The following is a 25666-nucleotide window of genomic DNA, read 5'->3' on the forward strand; positions in this document are numbered from 1 at the left end:
TGCCATTTCACTGTTGTTCTTTTTCAGAAAGGGACTTCAAACATAGCCTGTAAGGTTTCCTACTGAATTGCTTGGTTCTTGAAACCAGTTTGTGAAATAGTTTAGAGTGGGAATGGTCAGTGCTTGGGTAGGAATTTGAAATTATAGAAGGACCTTAATATTTGCTGGGGTTTGCACCCAGGACTGCTGTAGAATAGCTCTATAGATGCTCAAATTTCATTATATGTAGTGGGATAGTAAAATAGTGTTTCTTAGAAATGCCAAAATGAAGGTTTCCTTTTTTGGATTTTTTGAAATATTTTCAAGCCACAGATGTTGGAATCCATGGATGCAGGACTTGTGGATACAGGGGTGGGTGGGTCCAATTATACCATCTTCCTGAGTTGTAATGTTGTAAAACAATGCTTTTGGATTGGAAAGATAAGCCGTTTACAATTAACGTTGCCCAAGGAATGCCAGACTATATTTATTCTGTTTTTGAGAAGGCTTTTTCTGTGTCCCCCACAGAAAGTCCTCTCAGTACACTCTGAAAAGTTTCTTGAGAATTACCACTCCTTTAATGTTTCCCCCAGCAACAGCACAAATATCCCTCTGGGCAGCTAAACCAGGAAATCCCAACTGGATGGTTCCCCACGAGGGTCTGCCTCCAGGGGCAAACCAAGAATGGGCAACTAGGAAGTCCCTGAACAGACTCAGAAGTGGAGTGGACAGATCAAAAGACAACCTGGCAAAATGGCACTACCTAAAAGAATCCTCCACCTTGTGCGACTCTGGAGCAGAACAAGCCACTCTGCATCTGTGTGCTTGCCCTATCCCGTGCACAGAGGAAGAACTGTTTAAAGCTACAGACAATGCAATTGGCTGTTGCCCATTTTTGGTCTAAAATTAGCTAGCCACTTGTGCTTTCTCTATTTTATCAGTTTTATACTCGTTTTATTTATGCAATACTTTTGACATGAAATAAATAAATATTCCTAAGTGTAGGCCGATAGCCAAATTGCAACACTGAATTTGGTTGTCCTGCATTGAGCTAAAGCTAAATATCTTAATACACTCAGTTAATCAAGTAGAGGGGTCCCTCCACATTACTACTTGACCAGGAACTTTGGTACCAGGGGCAGAATTAACACCAAAATAATAGGAATAATTTCCTACAGCACAATAAAAGAAATAAAGAAAAGCATTTGAACATATTTCACCAAACTTTTTATTAAAATTAAAAATATGCTTCGGTGAAGTGAAACAACCAGCTCAGGTAAGGCTTGTAGAAATTTTAAAAAACATCAATCCTCTAGCAACCATTTGAAGGGTCTTTGAAATGAAGTTAAGAGTAGAGTTATCACTGTGCATTTGCAGTTTGACTTTAGTAGATTTGATGAAAAATGTTTTCTCTGGGTTTTCCAGCGTGACTCTAATGCCAGCTTCCCTTGGTCATGCTGGAGGACCTGAAGCAGTGTTGCCCAACCTTTGATCTTTTGGACTTTGGTACACAAAATTCCTGACTGGTGGCCAAGCTGGCTAGGAAATCTGGAGATGTTAAAAACAACAGAAGGACCAACGTTTGGGAAACACTGAAGTGTTTTCTAGAGGGAACATCTCTCCGAGGTCCCTTCTACACTGCCATATAATCCACATTATCTGCTTCAAACTGGATTATATGAGTCTACACTGCCATATAATCTAGTTCAAAGTAGATAATTGGATTTTATATGACAATATAGAAGGTACCTGGAAATCTCTAGGTCCTCTGATGCAATTCTGTAGTCAACTTTTCATGGAAGTTGACCAAAGAGTCATGTTGGAACTCCCAAAATTTTCTAATGCAGTGTTCTCTTGGGTAAAAAAAAAAACAAAAAACCACTTTATTTGCAGTTTTTCACTTTCACAGGGGTCCTGTGCCCCTAGCCACAACATATGTGGAGGGTTTTTTTGTTGTGTGGATGTGCCATTGTAAATGTAGAATATACAACCAGTCCCCTTTATTGTGTTCTAATCATTGATATACTAGATTGTAAGCTCCTTGTATCTTGTTAATGCTTAGTATAAATCTCTGTAAAGTGAAGTGCTACTTAAACTGATGAGCTATAACCTAAGTATATTTACTTCCTTGCTAAATGCCATATATGGTGATACTGCTACATGCTCTGAAGTTGTAACACTGGACTATGGCAACCTGGGTTCAAATTCCCACTCGGGCACTATATACAAGTTGTTGACTTTAGGCCAGTGATATTCTCTGTTTCACCTTCACGGCAAAGTAAGCTAATGTGCTGTGAATGGAAATAATCTTACCTATGTGTTAAATGCCATATATGGTGATACTCCTTTTGCTAGAGCATTGATCTCATACTATGCCACCTTGAGTTCCTTAGATGAAAGGGCAGGTATATTATTTACATAACTAGGTGATAAAACAAATATCTGACCAAACCAATAAAGTTTGTTTAAAGAAGAGATATATAAAAGCTCATTGCAAGAATGTAGCTAGAGTAGTACTTATCACCCTTCCTTAAAGGTGAGTGAGAGGGGATAAACCAGGATTTGGGGAGAGAGCAAAAGAAAAAAAGGTTTTTTTTTTTTTTACAATACAATAATCAGACATATTGTAGATTAAAAGTAGATTGCATGCCTTTCTTCCATTCTCTTCTTGCTTCGGAAAATCATCATGAAGTTGGCAAGATTAGAGTTATTAGTTAACAGTGGTAGCAATAAATGTGTTTTTCTTTTTGGTATAATGAAGAAAACAGTCTATATGGATACATATTTCGAAGTGAAGGGTACAACTACAATTGCAACATTAAGAGGTTGGTGTGAATGGGTTGCGTGTGTAAAAATAATGTAATCAAATTTATTCTTAGTAAGTTTAGAAATCAAAGACATTGCCATGCTAGTCTGTACTATTAGTATGCAAAGGGATCTTGTTACACCTTAGAGACTGACAAAACAAAGTTGGTAGCATAAGCTTTTGTAGACTACATGTATTTATTTCATGTATATCTGTCTTTTCATTCCAGGAACTCAGGGTGGCATTGGGATCATCTGTGGAAGTAGACTTAGGCTGCAAAAGCTTTTGATAAATGTGTGCAAATAGAGTATTATTTCTGTAACTTGCAGACTAGATCAAAAATCTAAATGCAATGGTTGAGTGATATTAAGCAGTAGGAAATTCAAGATTAAACCATTGAAGTATTTCTTCACATAGCCTATAGTTAGGCTGATGATCACTGATTTAGATGACATTGAAAGGGATTGTAGGGAACATAATGTTCATTATCAGCAATAGCATGCCACCAAGTACCAAAAATTAGAGCACTAGTCTTCAATATTTGGTCTTCTAGATATTTTATGCTTCCAGAAGCCCCAGTAGACATGGACAGTGGTTAGGACATCTCCTAGATGTCCCAACATCTAGAACAGTGGTTCTCAACCTGTGGGTCCCCAGATGTTTAAGTGTCTAGCAGACCACTTGGGAGCCATAGGATGACACAGAACTAGATAGGTTATTGGTCTCATCACTTTGGACTCAGGTCCTTTGTGATATTACCTTTAACTTTTGACTTCTTGCATGCATAATTACTTTCAGTTAAATTATACTACTTTTTCATATTCCTAATGCCATATATGGTGGTGCTGCTTATGTCATTTCAATTAATTTATACCCCTTTAGCATGCTCCTAATCAGTAATCCCATCTTTTGTCACACTTTGAAGGAATCCTTACATTTAAAATGATAGATTCTGAAACATCAATATCAAAATGAAAAAGTACTCAAACTTTTCAAGGCTTGTTTATAGGAGATTCAAGGAAAGATCAAACTCATAACTCATCAATCTTCTATAAGCAAGCCTTGAAAAGTTAAAATATTTTTCCATTTTGCTCCTTAGTAAATATGCTGACTATAACAACTACATTATTATGAATGATGTTAGAGACACATTAATCTGGATTAAATTATTTTGAATACACAGCTTCGGTGCGCACAGTACTATGCTATAGAACCAGTACTAGAGAGATAAGCTATTGTACAGTGGTTTTCAACCTTCATAATGCCGTGACCCCCTCATACAGTTCCTCATGTTGTGGTGACCCTCCAATCATAACATTAATTTCATTGCTACTTCATAACTGTAGTTTTTCTACTGTTATGAAGCATAATGTAAATATCTGGTATGCAGGGTGCATTTTAATTCACTGCAGCAATAATAATTCACATACCCGGTACGCCCAAATACTGGTGGGGTTAGGGGGAATTGATTTTGTCATTTGGGAATTGTAGTTGCTGGGATTTATAGTTCACCTACATCAAAGATCATTCTGAACTCCACCAATGATGGGATTGAGCCAGACTTGACACACAGAACTCCCATGACCAACAGAAAATACTGGAAGGGTTTTGGGGTTTTGGAGTTGTAGTTCACCTACATCCAGAGAGAACTGTGGACTCAAACAAGGATGAATCTGGAGAAAACTTGGCATGAACACTTAATATGCCAAAATGTGAACACTGGTGGGGTTTGGGGAAAATAAACCTTGACACTTGGGAGTTGTAGTTCAAAGAGCATTCTGAACCCCAACAACGATAGAATTGGCCAAACTTCCCACACAGAACCCCCATGACCAACAGAAAATACTATATTTTCTGATGGTCTTTGGTAAACCTTCTGACACCCCCTTGCGACACCCCCCCCCCAAGTGGTCCCAACCCCCAGGTTGAGAAACTCTGCTGTAGTATAAAATGCTGAAAGCATGCTTTCATTTTGTTCACTGTGTCTGACACCTTCTTGTAATTGAAGATTCAATTGCTCAGTAGCCACTGAATAGTTATCTTTGTGATCATGTCTTATCTTAGTCTTCCTTCCAAGAAACCTTTTTTTGGGTTGATAGATCCTAAAGATCATTATACTGCCACAGTGGTAAAATTGATAAAATTGCATTGATTATTTCTCCCCTTAAGGAAACCATGCCTTTTTTGGGCCAGGACTGGCGGTCTCCAGGGTGGAGGTGGATTAAAACAGAAGATGGTTGGAAGCGATGTGAGCCATCCAGCTCAGAACTTGAGGAGGAGAACAATCGCCTTAATGACATCAGTCATGCTGTGTAAGTTTATCTGTTTTAGTTAATGTAGACCAACCAAGAAACTATCTACCTGGTGGTATCCATTGTGACTGGAACCATACTTTATATTCATGTGATGAATGGCTGCCAGTATTAAAATTGCTTTTAGATAAGTAGCCATTGGGGCTAAAACAAGACATCTGTTATAAAGGGAAGCAGCTAAAATATAACCATCTTATGAATCATCTAGGACTCTAAGATCGTCTGGGAAGGCCCTGCTCTCAGTCCCGCCTTCTTCACAGATTCGGTTGGTGCGGACGAGAGACAGGGCCTTCTCAGTGGTGGCCTCTCGGCTGTGGAATGCCCTCTCTAAGGATATTAGTTTGGCCCTCACCCTACTAACATTTCGCAAAAAAGTTAAAACTTGGCTTTTTAGCAAGCATTTACAAATGCAGTGTAACAGGCAAACTTTGATCTACGCAACGACTGGACAATGTGATTAGATAATGATTTTAGTAATGAGATGCTGAGGATTTATGTTTTTCTTGGTTTTTACTGCTTAATGTGATGTTATTTATGCTAAATGTTTTTAATTGTTTTTATGTTATTGGGAGCATCGAATTGTGTCGTTTGTAAACCACCCTGAGTCATCGTTGGGCTGCGAAAGGCAATATATAAATATGGCAAATAAATAAATAACCATATACAGATGCTGGACTGATTGCCGGATGGGTGGGATTAAGAAAAGACCAGAAATATGAGTTTTAAATACTATATTGAACTTTGAAATTCAACATAGGTGCAAGAACTTTTGAAGAAGGCTGTTGGTTTCTGAATTTAGGACTGTGAGCAAGATAACTCTCCTGGAGTTAAACATTTGCAGACTTTACCCGTTTGCTTCATGCTTTGCTACTTTGAAGCATTTACTAAATGTTTGCCTCCTTGGCTTGTTAGGATTACACTAATAACAGTGCTGTAAGTGTTGAAAAATGCCTTGTGTTTCATCAGTAGGCATAAAGTATTAATGTGCGATGGTGCAGGTGTTGAGACGTGAAACCAGTTTTGTCTAACATCATAGGAGATGAAAGCTATTTTGGATTACCATGGTATTCAGCAATAATATAACCACCTAATTAACTGATACAGGGTTGCCATGGGGACTCGGCTGTTTTGAATGGGAGATGGGCCATTAGACCCATGTCACTAAAATGAGGTTATTTCTGCAAAAAGCTTGAAATTGCTGGCTTTACGAGACTCAGTATGTGAACTTCACACAAAGTCATAACAACACTTTGATGTTCAAAGCACCTCCCCCCAACCCCCAAAATTATGTTGAAAATACAGATATCCTCTGTTTATTGACAGGTTAGGGGAAAGAGCACTATCAAACTGGGAAAAGATGAAATGCAGAACCCTACGACACATGTTCATTTGGTTTTATTTCAACATGTATTAAATGTGTATTAAATTGGTAGAATTTTCAATCAGTTTCATTTTACCAAAGCCACAAAGTGGATCATACATCCAGTATCCACATTCCGAGTATAATTCAAAACTGGTGGAAAAGTAAAGGTTTTCCCCTGACATTAAGTCTAGTAGTGTCCAACTCTGGGGGGTGATGGTCATCTCCATTTCTAAGCTTAAGAACCAGCATGTCCATAGACACCTCCAAGGACATGTGGCCAGCATGGAGCGCAGCTACCTTCCCGCTGAAGCGATACCTATTGATCTACTCACATTTGCATGTTTTCTTAATCTTCTAGGTTGGCAAAAGCTAGGGCTAACAGCAGGAGCTCACCCTGCTCCCCAGATTTGAGCTGCTAACCTTTTGGTCAGCAAGTTCAGCAGCTCAGTGGATCAATCTGCTGCACCACCAGAGGTTCCGGTAGAAGAAGTCGCCTTGATCCGTTCTGGGCTGGACGCTGCGTTAGATGCAGACTCTGTGGATGTAACGAGAGCACCTGCTTGTCCTATTTTGTTGGATTCTTTTCAGTTTGTGAAACCCGAGGATGTGGACAAGATACTTGGAGGAATGAGGCCCACCACGTCCATCCTAGACCCCTGCCCATCCTGGCTTCTGAGAGAGGCCAGAGGGGGATTGGCCGAGTGGGTAACAGTGGTGGTGAATGCCTCCCTTCGGGAAGGCAAGATTCCAGCGAGCCTAAAACAGGCTATTATAAAGCCGCTGTTGAAGAAGCCATCACTGGACCCCACTAAATTGGACAACTTTCGGCCTGTTTCCAATCTCCCCTTTTTGGGCAAAGTCATGGAAAGCGTGGTGGCCTCACAACTCCAGGTATTCTTGAGAGACACGGATTATCTGGATCCGGCACAGTCTGGTTTCAGACCGGGGCATGGTACCGAGACGGTCTTGGTCGCCTTAGTGGATGATCTGCGCCGGGAGCTAGACAGGGGGAGTGTGTCCCTGTTGGTGCTCCTGGACCTCTCAGCGGCCTTCGATACCGTCGACCACGGTATCCTTCTGGGGCGCCTTGCGGAAATGGGTCTTGGAGGCATTGCTTTGCGGTGGCTCCGGTCATTTCTGGAGGGTCGCACCCAGAAGGTGTCATTGGGGGACTCCTGTTCCGCACCACAACCTTTGACTTGTGGGGTGCCACAGGGTTCCATACTGTCCCCCATGCTATTTAACATCTACATGAAGCCGCTGGGTGAGATCATCCGGAGTTTCGGGGTGCGGTGTCATCTGTACGCAGATGATGTCCAACTCTGTCACTCCTTCCCACCTGCTACTAAGGAGGCCGTCGAGGTCCTGAACCGGTGCCTGGCCGCTGTAACGGTCTGGATGAGGGCGAACAAACTGAAACTAAATCCAGACAAGACAGAGGTACTCCTGGTCAGTCGCAAGGCCGAACGGGATATAGGGTTACAGCCTGTGCTGGACGGGGTCGCACTCCCCTTGAAGGCGCAGGTTCGCAGCTTGGGTGTGACCCTGGACTCATCGTTGAGCCTGGATCCCCAGGTTTCAGCGGTGACCAGGGGAGCATTTGCACAGCTTAGGCTCGTGCACCAGCTGCGCCCGTATCTCGGGAAGTCTGACTTGGCCACGGTGGTACACGCTCTTGTCACATCCCGCCTGGATTACTGCAACGCTCTCTACGTGGGGCTGCCCTTGAAGACGGCCCGGAAGCTTCAGCTGGTCCAGCGTGCGGCAGCCATGTTACTAACTGGAGCGGGTAGCAGGGAGCACACAACGCCCTTGTTGTCCCAGCTTCACTGGCTGCCGATTTGCTACCGGACCCAATTCAAGGTGCTGGTCTTGGCCTACAAAGCCCTAAACGGTTCCGGCCCAAAATACCTTTCTGACCGCATCTTGGCCTACGAGCCCACGAGGACCTTGAGATCGTCTGGGGAGGCCCTTCTCTCGATCCCGCCTGCATCACAGGCACGGCTGGCGGGGACGAGGGAGAGGGCCTTCTCGGTGGTGGCCCCCCGGCTGTGGAACACTCTCCCGGCACACATCAGACAGGCGCCCTCCCTCATGTCCTTTCGAAAAAGCCTTAAGACCTGGCTGTTCGAGAGGGCATTTAATTAAGTGCTAAGCAACAACATTACGGTAATGAGAACTGGAATGGTATAAGGAAAATGAGACTGGCTATGATTCTATTAAGAGATGAAGCGGATTTTTATGTAGTTTGTATTTGTTGTATAGTCATATGTTGTTGATACTGGCCTCTGTAACTGTCTTTTTATGTGTACTGTACACCGCCATGAGTCGCCCGTAAGGGCTGAGAATGGCGGTCAATAAGTGCATCTAATAAATAAATAAATAATAAAGAATAGGTTGTCAGAAAAAAGGGTAGACATTTACATAGAAGAAGGAAAGAAAATTATGAACTTCTTTTATTTTGAGGGTCTGCTTCCAACCAGATGGGCTCTGAAATCTTAGTAGCATGATAATAGTTGTTAAGAATGTGTAAAGAAAGAGTCCACTTGTAGGACTGATCTTGTTGATAATTTTTGTATTAGTATATGTGAACTTTCCTGTGTTGTTAACCTGCCTGTAAAGGTCTCATAACTATGAGGGGGGGGGGGTTGAGGCATACTTCTGCACTTGGATTTTCTTGGTTTGCTTCACCACTATATAACCCTTGGGAGTTCATTTACCCCAACCCCTGTGTCCCAAATATTCAGCAATGAGGAATTTCTTAGCAATTGATAATGTTGGCTACAGATAATCTGGACAGAATTTATTTGTGGGCCTGCTTGTTCCACTGACTGTACTTTGGAAAGGCATGACCTTTGAAATCATGACCTTCTGGAAAACCAGAATCTCCAAAGCCTTTTGGAAGTGTGACCTTTTGGAGATTAATTGGCATTCACTACCATATGGAAAATAATAACCCTTTTGTAAAGTGTGATCTTCCTGAGAAGAGCTAAAAACTTATTTGAGTAAAATCATCTCTTCAGTGGTACAGATCCACATGTACTTATGCAAGGCAAATTAGGTTTCTCAGTTGTTAGACTGATGATCACCTGGTTGTCTTTGATCTGTTAGGAACAGAGATTATGCCCATGCACAAAAACACCAGAGTTTCAGAAGTGTTTCTTTCAGTGCCCAAAAAAAATCTAAACTCCCATAAAATATATTGCTTTTAAATCATTTTCTCAAGAGACCAAAAATGGATATTCTTCATTAAAAGTAACTAGGAGCCCCGGTGGCCCAGTGGGTTAAACCCCTGTGCCGGTAGGACTAAAGACCAACAGGTCGCAGGTTCGAATCCGGGGAGAGGCGGATGAGCTCCCTCTATCAGCTCCAGCTCATCATGCGGGGACATGAGAGAAGCCCCCCACAAGGTTGATTAAAAACATCAAATCATCCGGGCGTCCTCTGGGCAATGTCCTTGCAGACGGCCAATTCTCTCACACCAGAAGCGACTTGCAGTTTCTCAAGTCGTTCCTGACATGACAAAAAATAAAATAAAAGTAACATAGCTGGTTTACTCACAATCTTCATGTATTCAGCATACAGGTACATAACTTGTCAATCCAGTTATAGATAGGTTTGAAATGGTTTCGCTGTTCAGATTATACAGGACATCTTTCTTAGAATCTTAACAGTCCAAAGTCTCAAGCAACTCTCTTAGAATCAACAGCAATATCTTTACAGAGAGTATAATGGAGTCTGAAGTCTGAAATGGAGTCTTAGCTCTGAGCAGTCCCAAATCTGATCATGTGGTCTGCAGCCCCTCCCACAACCTTAAGAAACAAAGGGAAAACTGCATACCAAAACATACATATACAATTCAGTAAGCAAAACAGTATCATATATAAACAAATTACTAGTGGAAGCTTGAAGAAGGTTGCTATTTCTAACTGTAAGGAGATGCTATAGCCATAATACATGTCAATGTTCCGCACCGAAATAACTCTTGATGAGACCTAGCAATATTCCCAATTTTGGAACAGAACTACTTTTATGCTCTGTAGCCGCCATAATTCTAAGTGAACATTTCATATATATACTAAAAGTACACAACTACCGACCTTTCTAGTGGCAGTAACAATGGTAATTCTAATCATGAGCTGTTCATCCGTGTTGCCTCTTGTTTAATTATATCTTACATCCAAAGTGACAGAAAATGAGCTGTAATTACTGCTTGTTGGAATCAATTTTATATAAGTGATATTGCTTCTTTATTGAAGCTTGCTTCACTGCCCTAGATTATTTGCAGTCCATGGGCAAGATAGATTAAATTTATTCATGTGGAACTAAGCTTAGTCTAAGGCCCAGCATGCATGATTTTAATATATCTGTTGTCTGTCTAGGCAATCCCTTTGTTGCATGAGCAGGAACGTATCAGAAACTTCCAACCATCTGTTTCTCATCCTCTGAATTTGAAACTCGTTACCAGTTTGAGAACAAGTCAGGCTGTTAAACCACCTTCAAAATTAGATTTCATATCCTGGCTTCTTCCAAAACTATGGAACCAAAATTTCCCTGTTAAGACAAAATGTGAGAATATGATACCTTAGAGCAGAGTGGCTGGAGAAACACTTTCCAAACTTTTCAAGTTGCTGCCACGCTTTTTTGACAGGCATCCTTTTGCAACACAGCAATTCAGTTTTACTAACAAATTGGGATTAAACCAACCCCTTAGAACAGTTTCATGCAATATAAATAACATATTTATATTCATATAATCTTTACAATTTAATTGAGGTTTGGAATTTTTTCCAGGTGCTTCTTGTGTCATTTCCTCTATAGCTGCTCCATGGGGTTAATCACAAACATTACTGTCAACAGTTTTTTCTTTCCTAATTAGAAACTGGTCCATTTTAGTGGTTATTACTGCAAGTCAATAAACAAATTGTGCACATTATAAATGTTCTAGCAGCACCTACACTTAAACAGCACTCCACATCTGTAGTGATTGAACGTCTCTGGAGGTTTTTAAATGGAGGCTGGATGGCCATCTGTCAGGAGAGCTTTGGCAGAAAGGAGTTGGGCTAGATGCCCCTTGGGGTCTTGTCTAGTGGTGTCTTCTTCCCTGGAGGTTTTGACACACCTAGGGACCACAGGCGACACGCTGGTGTGTCCCAACACACAGTTTGGAAAGCTCTGAATTGAAGGCTTCCTGTTCATCTTAGTAAGAGTGAAAGTGCTAGGTGTGACTTGTTCATATCTTATCCAAAGAAAGCATTATGTATTTTCAGGAATAATCCTGGGAAAGTCTAACAAGAGGTTTGACGGTTGTCTTATGGTGAGCTAGGTTCTTTCCAGCAGAAGAAATCAGGATACCAGCTGTTTCTGCCAAAAGCTGAAGCTGAAATTAATATATTGCAGCATGAATGTGGATCATCTCCCACCTTATGCATCTGCAATATTTAGATTCATTATGACAAAGGTAGAGTGGGTTGTGGGCCCCCTGGTGGCACAGTGGATTAAACTGCTGAGCTGCTGAACTTGCTGACCAAAAGGTCAGCAGTTTGAATCTGGTGAGCTCCCACTGTTATCCCCAGCTTCTGCCAGCCTAGTAGTTCGAAAACATGCAAATGTGAATAGATCAATAGGTACCGTTCCTGCAGGAAGGTCATGGCACTCCATGCAGTCATGCTGGCCACATGACCTTGAAGGTGTCTACGGACAACACCGGCTCTTTGGCTGAGAAATGGAGATGAGCACCACTCCCCAGACTAGACTTAATGTCTAAGAAAACCTTTACCATTACCTACCTTTACTAGAGTGGATTTTGCCAGCCTACATACTTTGCCACCCTTAGCAAAAAAATCTTGATCTTAAAAGTTGTACAATTTTTGCTTTGCATTTATTTTTAGGGCAAACCTATAGGGATGACATATAATTTATTGTGCTTCTCATAACATTGATATGTGGTCACTCAGAAAGAGTGTAAATTATCTTCCTGTGTAAATTCTGGTGTTTTAAAAAAACACTTGGATTAGAAGTTAGTGTCACAACAGTGACTATAAATATTTTGGATAGCTTGTTCATGTGCAGGGAAGATAACACAGGGTCCGGTCTATATTAAGATTTCCCCCCTTCTTATCCATGACTCAATTGCATAGTACATTTCTCAAATAGCTATTTTTACTGTGTTTATTTTTTATGCAGTCTTTCAAAGTTTTAAAAACACCCTGCTGTTCCTGTGCAGTGTACACTTTAGTTTATAGTAACCTCTCAGTATTGCAACTTGGTTAAGCGAGAGTGACTTTTGCCTGAGGGAAACAGTTTGGCAACCTTCCTTTCCTGTAATATTCACCTTATTAGCAATTAAAATAACCCCCCTGGGAGGTCATTTTATACTTCTTGAGCCGTGAATGCACAATATCTGTAAAAACAACAATAAACAATGACCCCATAAACTGGTGGAATTTTGTTGTGTGTGCATTGAAAATATTAGTAAAGAGGGGGAAGGGACTTGTGGCATCAATCATCCTTGCTGTTTCCAAGCAGCATGGCAGAAAAGCAAGACAGAATTACTGGATAGGGAGGCATTATAACAATAACATTCTGAGCATTGAAATGGAGGAGTTGTTTTAAAGGGGTCACGGATAGTAGACCACAGGCATGGTATGCAAAAGAAGCAAACCTCTCGTACAGTATGGCCTCTGTATGCATAGGGGATATGTTTCAAAACTACTGTGGATACTTGAAACTTAACACATTGGACTACACCCAAGCTGAATCATCTTTTACTAAATAAATGGTTTTAAAATGCAAATCAGGAAAATATTTTAATGGAATACCGTAAGATTCCCTTATCTTGATTTACATTTTCAAACCATTTGTTTAGTAAAAGATGATTCAGCTTGGGTCACATAGTCTGTACAGCATTATGCATTTCTTTCACAACTTCATTGGTACATGTTAGCATAATATCCAGAAAGTCCTTATAATACAGGCTGTTGTGCTGTATTCATTGGGAAGCAATGATGACATTATGACAAACCTGCCTAACAATCCCTTCCCTGGGAGAAATCCTTTAGGGCAGACCTTCACTGTCATTGCTTGGGGTAAATCCTTCATTTTAGAGACCTGATTCCCAACGTGGTACACACACCCCACCGGGGGGAGATTGATTTTTCGGGAGGGACTTTAAGAATGAGTTATCAACAATGATTTTTTTTTTGCATTTCTTAAGTTCTAGGGGCCTTATATACAGTATATACACATATATTGTAACATGCATATTTTTGAAATTAAAATCAGAATGTACTTTGCGACCAGCTGGTAACAAGAAAATCCACTAATAGAGAGGAAGGAGTGATGAGAGTATAGATAACTAGAGAGTACATGAGCTCAGAAGAGGGAGACCACTTTCATCCCAAACTCCCCTGTTAGAATCGTAGAATCATAGAGTTGGAAGAAACCTCGTGGGCCATCCAGTCCAACCCCCTGCCACGAAGCGGGAAAATCACATTCAAAGCACCCCTGACAGATGGCCATCCAACTTCTGTTTAGATAGAGTTAATGGCCTTTTAGACTTCCTCCATGTGGAGTTCACTTTTTGAATAATAAAAATTATATGTCACTGGGGTGGGGGGATAGGATTTTAGAGATGCTTAGGTGGAGCATGGCCAAAAAAATGTTGGGGAACATTAGTTTAGAGGGATGCTACCAATCAAAATATTAGTGGGGGTGGAGGAAATTGCCAACCTGTACATATTTACTTTGCAATAAGATGCACTGAAATTATGGGGTTTTTAATAGACACAACAGAGGCATTGGTTGATACAAAATTGGAAAATCTGAATGTTATCTACCTGAATGTGACCCTGAAAATCCAATTCTGAAATGAGAAATCAAAGAGGGAAGGTATACAATGAAAAAAGAAGAGGACCTAACACTGATCCTTGTCACACCCTTCAGGAAAAGTTTTGACATAGATCCTTAAAATGAAACGGAAGAGGGGTGATCAAATGTAACAATCAGGGCAAAGCATTCCTAGTGATGTTAATCATGATACAGGCAGTCCCCAAGTTACATACATCCAACCTACAAAGAACTCATCGGTAAGAATGGGGATGAGGTGGTATGAAGTGAGAGAAATCTACTCCTTGGAAGGGAAATTCACTCTTAAAAGAGTTGTGATGGGGAGGAAATTGTCTCCAATGAAAATTTATCACCAATCCAAGCCAAATTATCACAGGGACAGAAAGTGAGGGGAAATCTTCAGAACAGGGCACAGACAGCAAAACAAACAACACAGGAATGTTAACCCTTCCTAATGCTATCCAGAGCTCTCTCTCTCTCTCTCTCTGTGTGTGTGTGTGTGTGTGTATGTATGTATGGCTGGAGTTACACTTTAAAAATGTAGTCAACTTACATAGAAATTTACCATAAGAACAAATCTATGGAACCTATCTTGTTCATAACTTGGGGATTGCCTGTAGTTGGATCCGATGGACCAAAGTGTCAGAGCCTACAAAAAGATCCAACAGGATTAGCATAGATATTCAATGCTGAGCCTGTGCCGCAAGTATCTATGTTTGTACAAAGTGAATAGTTTGGGTTTTTTTTAAAGAAGTTCTGCCCGAATTAGGCTAAGAAGTTGACAGATGGAGGCACATAGTTACAGATTTGCTGCTGCAAGGATGGCATGTGTTGAGGATGGTCCATTTTTGTGAGCTTGCCTGAGTCTAATGGAAGTATCAATCCAAGGCCTCATAGCAACCATGCTACTTAGTTTCTGTAAGACACAGTAAGTTCTGTTTTGAAAAGACAGCCCTCCCCAAATGAGAGGAATGCTGCCTAAACCAGAAACAGCTGTCTGACAACTCTGTTAGGCAATTTTCTATCCAGTGTTGCAAGAGGTTTCATAGGTTAAAAAAGGGAAACATAGATGGCATAGGCCAGCTGATTCATTCAGTTCTCAAAACTGAGTCCATAGAGTTGTGCCTCTGCAGTATCAGGTACTTTTTCTCTGAGTAACAAATGGCTATTTAGTTGCTAAGAAGATGGTACATCATTGGCAGTGGTCCAATTTTTTCTTGTAGTGTAGGTGGGTATATAGTAGCAGATAACTTTTGTGTTGTCAAAGGCTTTCATGGCCGGAATCACTGGGTTGTTGCCTACACCTAATATAGAATCCTAGAGCTGGAACAGACCACCAAGGAACATCCAGTCCAACCCCCTGCCATGCAAGAAGGCATAAGCAAAGCACTCCCAATAGACAGCCTCTGCAGAAAAGGCTCCATAGAGAAGGAAGGGAAGACAAAAGGGGAGAGAGGGAGGGAGGAGAGAAGAAGAGAGGGAAGGAAGGATGAAAGAGTGGAAGGGAAGGAAGCAGAAATAGGGAGGTGAGGGAGGGAAGGAGGAAGGAAAGTAAAAGGGAAGGAAGGAAAGAATGGTAAGAGAGAGGAGGGCCTGAGAAAAGAGTCCAAGGGGTCACCTCCGGGCCCCGGGCCTGAGTTTGCCCATACCTGCTCTAGAAGTTGATCCTTTTCTATCCAAGTCAGGCATTGTGTTAATTTATAATTTAAGAATATGTTGAATATACAAGCTTTCAATTCCTTCTGGCTATTAACATTTGTTATTTTATTGGAAATTTGCCAGACTTTCATTGGTGTGTACGAAAGGTCATGTGAAATAAAGTTCATCATGTTTTGTGCAAGTTAAGAAATCTCCAGTTGTAGGTGCTAGACAGTAAGTCTTACACATAGACCCAGCTTTCTGCTTCTTGCACCTGGATGTTGATAGTAAAAAAAGGACAAGTCCCTTTTTTGACAATTTGAAAGTCTTTCAGTAAGATCAAATTCCTATAATTAATTGTTTGAAATCCAGCATTAAACTGATGGTGTGACAACTTTTTAAATAAGTGCAGTTTTAATCCTAAATATATGGATACCTACACAGTCTCCAGCTCTTCCTTTTTCTCGTCTTAGTGATTTACAGCATCTGGGCTATATTGTGGATGTTTTGTAAACCTACATTGACAGTGATAAATACTTTCGTTTGACAGAGTCAGCTGTTTATTAAAAGTGAACACTGGCAAGCATAGAAAACGCTTGTATACAATTTTCCTGTCAGGGAATGAAGGTGGGAAGATGTTTACTGTCTTTTATTGTACATGCTGTGTTGTAAAGCTTCAGCATCTGTTTAAGGCGGACTGCTTTGTGTGAAGGAGAACATCTTAGCTAATCAGAGTTCTGGGAAGATGAATACTTTGTCTTTAAATCACTACTGTTCCTTGAAATATTTTGTGTGTGAATTCAATGTCTAAACTGAGGAATTTTTTTGAACTTTTTACACCAAACTGCTTTAGCTCTGATCTTAAACAGCCTGGAATAATAGTAAAATGGTGTCATAAAATATTACAGCAAGCCATTAATTAGTACACAGTATTATTAGATGACCATATTCTTTCCAAAAAGACTGAACATAATTACAATTAATCTACTCAGTTGCTTTTCCCACAAATAACTGTGTATATCTTTGCCAGCCAGATCTATTTTTGGAGACTGCGAAGAGTAGACACAGGTTTGGGACTGAATGGGAATTTTAAAAGCAGTGTTGTCTATTTGTTGTGTTCTTTTTTATTTGAATTTTGCTGTTTAATTGCCTTCAGAGCCATTTCTAGCAGAAAAATAGGATATGGATGTAAGTTTTAAATACAAAAGCATTCCTTCCATCAGATCAGTCTTAACATTGGTACATATTTTCAGAATGAATTATTTCAACATTTAGTATTCACATTGCATGCTCTGTTTCATATATGTGAGTTGTAAATAGAATTGTATTGGTACTTTCATTAATGGCACCACTTTTAAAGATACATTTCATACGCACACATTTATTGCCTACTTGTTTTGAAATGTATTCAAGGAAATTGACAACTGTAGTCTTGTATGTATTTATTTGGAAGTCAGGTGCAGCACTCCAGAAATCATGATGTATGTTATGGCTTCATGAGAACTTAATGGAAGACTTGCCAATGGGAGCAATGAAGAATGGAAGAAAAAAAGGGCGATGATTTTTTTTAGTTTTGGGTTTTCAGTTTTCTCTGACACTTAAATATATACCTCTGTCAGCTGTCATATGCTCTGGCACATGGTGGGCAATTGTGTAAGTCTGGACCACATTAATTCTTGGAGAATCCCACAATCCACCATATCCGCTGGAAAAGACAGGAACCGCGGTGGTGCAATGGGTTAAATCCTTGTGCCGGCTGAACTATTGACCTGAAAGTTGACGGTAAGAACCCACGAGATAGGGTGAGCTCCTATTTGTCAGTTCCAGCTTTTCATGCAGACACATGAGAGAAGCCTCCCATGGGATGGTAAGACATCCGGGCGTCCCCTGGGCAACATCTCCTCTTAACCAATTTTCTGACACCAGAAGCGACTTGCAGTTTCTGGCAGGATTAAAAAAATCTGGAAAAGACTAAAAATATTCAGCATCAAAATGCCTCTGAAGGTACAGTAGTAATTTTTGCCATGCTTTTAACATTCTTAGGGCCCAGAGAAGTTTCTGAAGGAGCTGAACCGGAGTCACTTCTTCTCATTCAAAAAAATACCCCTCTAATCTCAGTTTAGTTAATGGGGGGAGGGGGGAGGAATGTAGTAAAATGGCCCCAGGAGGGCATTTGGGGACAAAAGGTTTAACATCAAGGAGGCTCTGGGGACCACAAAACAGCTGTTTGGGATGCATGCAGCTTACAGGCTTCCATTTGTCCCATCCCTGGTCTGTCGCTTTTCATGGTTGATTTAGACATGCTTCAGCTCTTCTCTTGGAAAATTTTATTTAGGGGAATGGTCATTCTCAGAACCCCACATCTCATGGGGCAAGTTAGGAAGATCATTCTGGGAGATGCCCTATCTCATCTAGTTCTGGTCCAGCTTGATCAACCTGATCTACTGAAGCCAACATGGCTAGATTCACTCTGGGATGTTCACATGTGTAAGTAATCCTTGTGTTTACAAACAAAGAATGAAAGCTTGTATGGAGTCATAGCGTTGGAAGAGACCCTAAGGGCCATCATGCAGGAGCACACAATCAAACCACTTCCAAAAGATGGTCGTCCAGCCTCTGCTTAAAAACCTCCAGAGAGAGGATGCTTTTCTTGAGGATTGCAAATAACTAACACTAGCTAATGACCTTAATGTGCTTGCCTGCTCCTTTGAATCTTTCAGTATTCAAGGATTTGTATAGTATATGAAATGCATTTTAGGAAATATTTCATTTGCTGAAATGTGTATGTGTGTTCTTCTTCCAGCATCTTGGATAATGATGAAGAAATATATAATGCTGACTGCGAATTTACAAGCAAGAAGAGGAAAAAGGATCATTTTAGAAATAATGCAAAATCTCAATGTAAGCTCTAATTTTTATGTTTACTTTCAGTTCTAGAAAGAAAAAGAAGAAAAAAATATTCAGTGTAAATATAAGCTTGTGCTTCAATAGAATCTATGAAAAAAACATAATGTAAACATGACACTTTGTATATATGAGAAGTGTAAAATATGTGGAGATTCTGCTATTATACAAGTCATTGAATCTGAAACTACATGAGTTGTCTTTCAGAGATCCAAAAATACAACCTATGTTGGTTCAGATTCGATGACTTAAATGACTTTAAAACAGCTTTAAAATCATGGGTCACAAAGCAAAACCCTGAATTTTCCCATAATGGTTTTGATGCCTGGTTAAATGATGGTGTAAATGTCTACAAATTGATAGTGACTATGTTGAATGGTAGTTTTGTGTAGAGGATAGTTCAGGTTATGATCTGTAGTAACTTCTGTTATATGTTCATTCATAACGTTTTTATGGCACAGGAAGCAAAACTTTTTGACCCACCCTCATATATCATTACAAATACATAGAGAGAAAAAGAGGGATGTACAGTATGATGCCTACAGTATGATGCCCGTATCTATGGGACATATCGTCCCAGGTTTCATGAGGGGTAAGCAAAAACAAAACCACAGAAAATAGTAAACCCTGTTGAAGCAAAGGATTTCTGGCCAATCATAGAGTTGTTCTGGAGGACCTAGAAAATGGCATTTTGCCAGACAGTGAAACCGCAGGAACCCTTCTTGGAGATCTGGTGGTCATACAGTATTTTAGGCAAAATTCGACAAGGGGAAACTTGAAGGAAAATGATGTGCTTTTATTTAAGGCATGTGTTCTTACCATACTCATACGGAGGGTATTTTTTAAACCTATGGCTTTCTTCAATAAAATAACTTGTTTATGGGTATGTAGACTGTAGGTTTGTGAGGCAGATTAAAAATAAAAACAATTTCAAGCACTTCTAAATAATACCCAAAGTTTATACTTTCTTGAAAGTGAGATTCCTCTGAAATCAATTAGACTTCAGCTCACTTGCAGCATAATCATTTGCATCACGGAATGGCTTTCAATATTATTCCAGGGGTTCATATACACAGCAGTGTCTGCTCAGAATGTAAATCAACTTGTCAATTGTGCTGAGCCTACGGTAGGAAGGGAGAACTCAAGCACAGAATATTTAGGCATCTTTCCCCATCCAGTTCAGGAGTGCACGTAGCCCTCACATGTGGAGCACTCCAGCCGGATCAGAATGGTATAATTTGGGTGTTTTTGAAAGGAGTCTCTGCAGTGAGCTAAGCCCTTGTGCCGGCTGAACAGCTGACCTGAAGGTCGGCAGTTTGAATCCGCAAGACAGGGTGAGCTCCTGTCTGTCAGCTCCAGCTTCCCATGCAGGGACATAAGAGAAACCTCCCGCAGGCATCCCCTGGGCAAAGTCTCTGCAGATGGCCAATTCTCTCACGCCAGAAGCAACTTGCAGTTTCTCAAATCGCTTCTGACACAATTTTTAAAAACCATCACATGTGGAGCACCTCAGCCAGATCAGAATGGTATAATTTGGATACTTTTAAAAGAAGTCTCCCCTCCTAACATTTTATGCAAGCAAATGTTTTCTTGGCTCTATGTTCAACATGTGCATCAGATAACCTCTGCCTCTCTCCCCAACCACCCAACTGTGTGAAAGATATCCCAAAACTGGCTACAGTGAGATTCACACTCCATAGGCGCAGATTCATAATGTACTCAAGTTGATGTAAAGGGAAGAAGACAAGCCCTCCTTACTTAGGATTCAGCTTTTGTGCTTGCAGACATCCAGTGCTGGACAGAGTTATTAAAGTCTTTTTCAGTCTTCAGCTAGAGAAATAATGTCTGTGAAAGTCCTGCCTGTAGATAATAATTACTTTATTCCAGTTCTTCAAACAAAATCTTTGTTATCCTCTCTTATAACTGTGATCATTTTAGAGTAAAGTAAAGGTAAAGGTTTCCCCTTGACATTAAGTTTAGTCATGTCCGATTCTTGAAGGGTGGTGCTTACCTCCATTTCTAAGCCAAAGAACCAGTGTTGTCCGTAGACATCTCCTAGATCATGTGGATGCCATGACTGCATGGATCACTGTTAACCTTTCCACAGAAGCGGTACCTATTGATCTACTCACATTTGCATGTTTTTGAACTGCTAGGGTGGCAGAAGCTGGGGCTAACAGTGGGAGCTCACCCTACTCCCCAGATTTGAACCACTAACCTTTCGGTCAGCAAGTTCAGCAGCTCAATGGCTTAACCCGCTGCACCACTGGGGGCTCTGTTGTAGAGTAGAACACTGGAATTAGTTTTGTGTTTTATTTTTCAGATTTCTATGGGGAGAAATGGATATATGTCCATAAAGAAAGTACCAAAGAAGTAAGTGTAACTCGAACATATTTCAGTAGTCCTCATCTGTTTAATTAATAACTTTAATTAAATATCTGACTCCCTGCGGTGTGATTTTTAATTCAAATATCTGATGATGATTTTAATGTTTGTGTCCTTACTGGATTATACTCCGCTGCGATCTGAATTAGTTTTCATGATGCTTTTATTGGATTTTGTTGCATGTATTGCATTGTGCCTAGAGAAATCTATTTTATTATAAGATTAATAAATTAATGAATTAATTAAACATGCATGTTACCCAATGGGAGACTGACTAACTCGTCTTCAGGAGTGGGAATTGAATGAGCTGATTTCTTGCCATTCTTTCATTCATATGGACAAGAAGGAACAATTTAGATTTCAAGGCTTCAGTATCAACCATCAGTCATCTGGGATTTTTTTTTCTTTTATTCATACACTCTATATTCCTATTTGTTTATGCCGAAGTGCATACATGCCTTCCTGTATATAGGTAGATCAAGGACATGTTGCTAAATATGGGAGAATGGGCCATTGGTGAGTGAAGGAGCACAAAGAACCAAGGCTGTTTCTGTGTTTTCGGATACAGCTTCATTTGTCTTCTTTCTCTGCTCTCTCTCATCTCTGAAGGCTATGGTACAGCTAGGAAGCTCAATGACTATATCACAGGGAAGGCTGTAGGTGGACCATTGTATGGGCAGGACACTTAAGGCTCTTGTATGCATCCCTTCAAGAAGCTTTCTTTTTAGAAAGGACCGTTAATATCAATTTCTGTTTTTCTCTTCCAGAGGCATGGCTATTGCACTTTGGGAGAAGCCTTTAATCGCTTAGATTTTTCAAGCGCAATTCAGGACATCAGAAGATTCAATTACGTGGTTAAAGTAAGATATTTGTGTGATCGCTCCATGTTTGAATTTCACTGAACTGTAAAAATAATCAGCTCATTGCATGCTGGTGACCTTCGGGGGAGAGCTTATCTGAGACTGGGAGAAAGCAATTGCCTCCATTTGTCAGATTAAACACGAAGGGAGAGTTATATGGTAACAGAGCTTAAGCAGTCAGGAAATCTTTCTCCAACAGTAACCCGAGAGTTGGCTTCTCAGTTTCGTAGGGCAATTGTCACTTGAGATGAGATTCCCCTCTTGCCAGTTCAGTGGGTTTTGAATGCCTTCTTTTGAAGCTGCTTTCAGTGAGCCTGCTAATGTCTATATTGTTATTTTTCCTCTAGTGCTGCTGTCTCATATATTATAACCATATCAAAGTTCATCACTTTACATAACAATAGAATATGCGTCAAGGTAATAGTGAAAATCCCTAGTTTCCCTAGTTTTGACTGCTATTCTTAGAAGCTGCTATTGGTCTGTTTCAGTGCTGTGCTTTCCTAAAATTCCTAGGAACAAATACCATTTTTGTCCTTTTATAAAGTGGTCATTCCTGGTTGGTTAATTGGCTTGAATTCTTCCAGTGAGTAAAACAAGATATATATGTTAAAATGGAAATGGCACAAAAGATGACACATTCGAATCTATATTATGAATCACATTGTTTCGCATAAAATATATAATATGTAGTCAACAAGTTCAGCAACTCAGAGCTTTAACCATATTCACATAAAAATCAGAAATTAAGAATGGGGTCAATTCTCAGTCAAGTATAGAACATAGTTCATAATGTCATTGATAAAATAAAGGCCTGATGTTTATACAGTGCTACTGATTTTGAGAGGAGTGTCTGCTTATGCTTTCAAAATGTAAATTGTATTAATGGTTACTTATATATTCCTAGTTTCATTAACTTTCTGCAAGTATCATACAAACCTCTCATACTCCCAGCTTGCTTCTCTAAGCTAAATACTATTGTAACTTATTCCCCGGATGTTATTCAGTCATCTTGTACTGTTTTTTCCCTTCATCTCAAGTACTTTTGGGAGTATTCTTTATACTATGAGCACCTCCCAAATTTAGACAATGATGTATTGTCAATGATGACAATGATGCTGGGGAAAATAGCAGGAAAAAGGAAGAAGGGCAGACCAAGGGCAAGATGGGTGGGTGGTATCCTTGAAGTGACTGGCTTGACTTTGAAGGAACTGGGGTGGCCTCAGCCGACAGGGATGTCTGGCGTGGGCTGATCCATGAGTTCATGAAGAGTCGGAAGCAACTGAACAAATAAACAACAACAACTCAAGTTTAGATTGGCCTTGGAATAAGCTGTTGAAAAAGCAATCCTATAGTTTGATTCTTTGAATACGCCGGCTGGTCAATGCAGTTTGGAAACACTTAAACTGCCGTGTCTCAATACCATGGAAAACTGGAATTTGTAATTTAGTGAGACACCAAAACTCTGCCAGAGAAGGCTAAAAATCTTCCCATGATTCCATTCAACTGAGCCATGGCAGTTAATGCGGTGTCAAACTGCATCAATTCTACAATGTAGATGCCCCCCACCCCCGCGTTTCAGTTCACATTGGAGCTTGGGTTGGTACCAAACCAGGGATTAGTAGCCCTCTTAACATTTTGCAGCTCAATCCACAAAAACACAGCCTCAATGCTGCAGACCTTCTAACACAGCTTTTCTGTAATGGGGCTAAGCTCCATTAAACACAGCTTGTTCAGTTGCATTGAATAAAGTTTGACTAGACGTGTAGGATTGCACAGCAATTCAGAGAAATGCATTTGAAGTTTAATTGTCGAAATGCCATTATTTTAAACATGCAATTATAAATATGTTGAGTGTGCCTTTAGCCCACTATTCCCGCTCCTTTCCTTTGATATTCTTGATTGTTCCCTAATGGAAAAAAGTGGGATGCAACTGTGTTTCATTGTAGCTGAACGGTGTTTGAAGTGTCTCAAAAATGTAGGCAGGTGAACAAGACATATTTTTCTCTCCATCACAGGGGCGATGCAAAAGTGTAGAAAAGAGCTCTAAAATGTTTTTGAGAGAATATTTCTGGAGGATTTAATTTCCAGTCCGTGTAGCAGTAGCTAGGAAGCAATTGCTTCTTCCTTTTGTATACCAATCATTTTAAAATATATATAAGTATCTTTTGTTTTGAAGCAGAATTCAGTTTGAAAGAGAACTGTGTGCAATTCATAGGAGAGCTTTTGATGTTAACAGCAAGTGCTGACAATGGATACACATAAGTTACTTGGACTCCTGCTGTGATACTGAAAAGGGAATTTTACATGGATTAGTGAGATATCGGAGATTTGAACATAGTCTGTGCTTATCCTTTTTAAGAATTCAATCTTTGGCAACTTCAGGAGTGTCATTCACTTGCCCATCTGCTTCTCTAGTGTTGCTCTTTAGCTGCTTTTTGTGTATTTGCCAAACATAGTAGAATAGTAGTAATAGTTTAAAATTAAATAATAACATTGTATGTGTTTATGTACCTCACATTGCTGCTAACGAATGGCGACCCCCTACTGTGAATTTCATAGTTTTTTTAGGTAAGAAATATTCATGCAATTTTGCCCAATTCCCTCCTTTGAAAGATACCCTACAGCACCTGGTATTACTTGGCAGTCTCCCATCCAAGTATTAACCAGGCTATGCCTGCTTGGCTTCAAGGTTAGGTATGGGATGTGAAATGTAGTCCTGGAGAAGAGTTCCAAGAGAACCATACATACTTGAATATAAGCCAAGTTTTTCAGCCCTTTTTTAGGGTGAACCCCCCCCCCCCCCGAGTCAAAGTTATTTATTATTTTACTGAGTTATTATTATTATTATTATTATTATTATTACATTTATGATTTAACTATGTTATTATTATTACATTTATTATTTTACTCTATTTATTGTTATTACTTTTATTATTTTATTTTGTTACTGTTATTACTGCATTTCCATTATAATAATTCTATAATCATAAAATAATAAATGTAATAAAAAATAATTACAGTTTTATGTAAATATTCAAAATATTGATTTAAGCTACTGATGCCTCAATTGATGTAATTTTATAGGTATCTAATTTTATTTTGAAATTTACCAGTAGCTGCTGCATTTCCCACCCTTGGCTTATATTTGAGTCAATACGTTTTCCCAGTTTTTTGTAGTAAAATTAGGTACCTCGGCTTATATTTGGGTCATCTTATATTCAAGTATATATGGTACATCAATCCTGAACTCTCATTAGAAGAGAAGATGTCTAAACTGAGGCAGTAGTTTGAGAATACCATGAGATGAAATTACTGACTGGAGGAGAAATGGTAATTCTTGGCAAGGTGGAATGCAGCAGGAAAAGCGGGGAACACTATAGCTGGATTGATTCAGTCAAGGTCCTGAGTTTGCAAGACCAGAGTGGGGCAGTTGATGATGGGAGGTTTTAGAGATGTTTTATTCGCAGAATCATTGTAGGTCAAAAGGTTTATCTGCACTGTAGAGTTAATGCGCCACTTCAACTGCCAGGGCTTAATGTTGTGAAATCATAGGAGTTCTCATTTTACCACG

At 40.0% G+C, this 25666-nt stretch overlaps 1 protein-coding gene across 3 annotated transcripts in view; it reads left to right on the plus strand.

Moving 5' to 3' along the window:
• Positions 1 to 25666, plus strand: part of FBXO25 (F-box protein 25) — a 48477-nt gene that overhangs the window by 2580 nt on the left and 20231 nt on the right. For all 3 annotated transcript variants that reach the window (XM_060752721.2, XM_060752720.2, XM_060752722.2), the window contains exons 2-5: positions 4955 to 5097; positions 18750 to 18847; positions 21174 to 21223; positions 22003 to 22095. In XM_060752721.2, the coding sequence (XP_060608704.1) occupies positions 4961 to 5097; positions 18750 to 18847; positions 21174 to 21223; positions 22003 to 22095 (378 nt within the window). In that variant the 5' untranslated portion in view covers positions 4955 to 4960. The remainder of the gene's footprint in view (positions 1 to 4954; positions 5098 to 18749; positions 18848 to 21173; positions 21224 to 22002; positions 22096 to 25666) is intronic.

The sequence above is a fragment of the Anolis sagrei genome, chromosome 1 (genome assembly GCF_037176765.1).
Source record: "Anolis sagrei isolate rAnoSag1 chromosome 1, rAnoSag1.mat, whole genome shotgun sequence".
Taxonomy (NCBI): Eukaryota; Metazoa; Chordata; class Lepidosauria; order Squamata; family Dactyloidae; genus Anolis; species Anolis sagrei.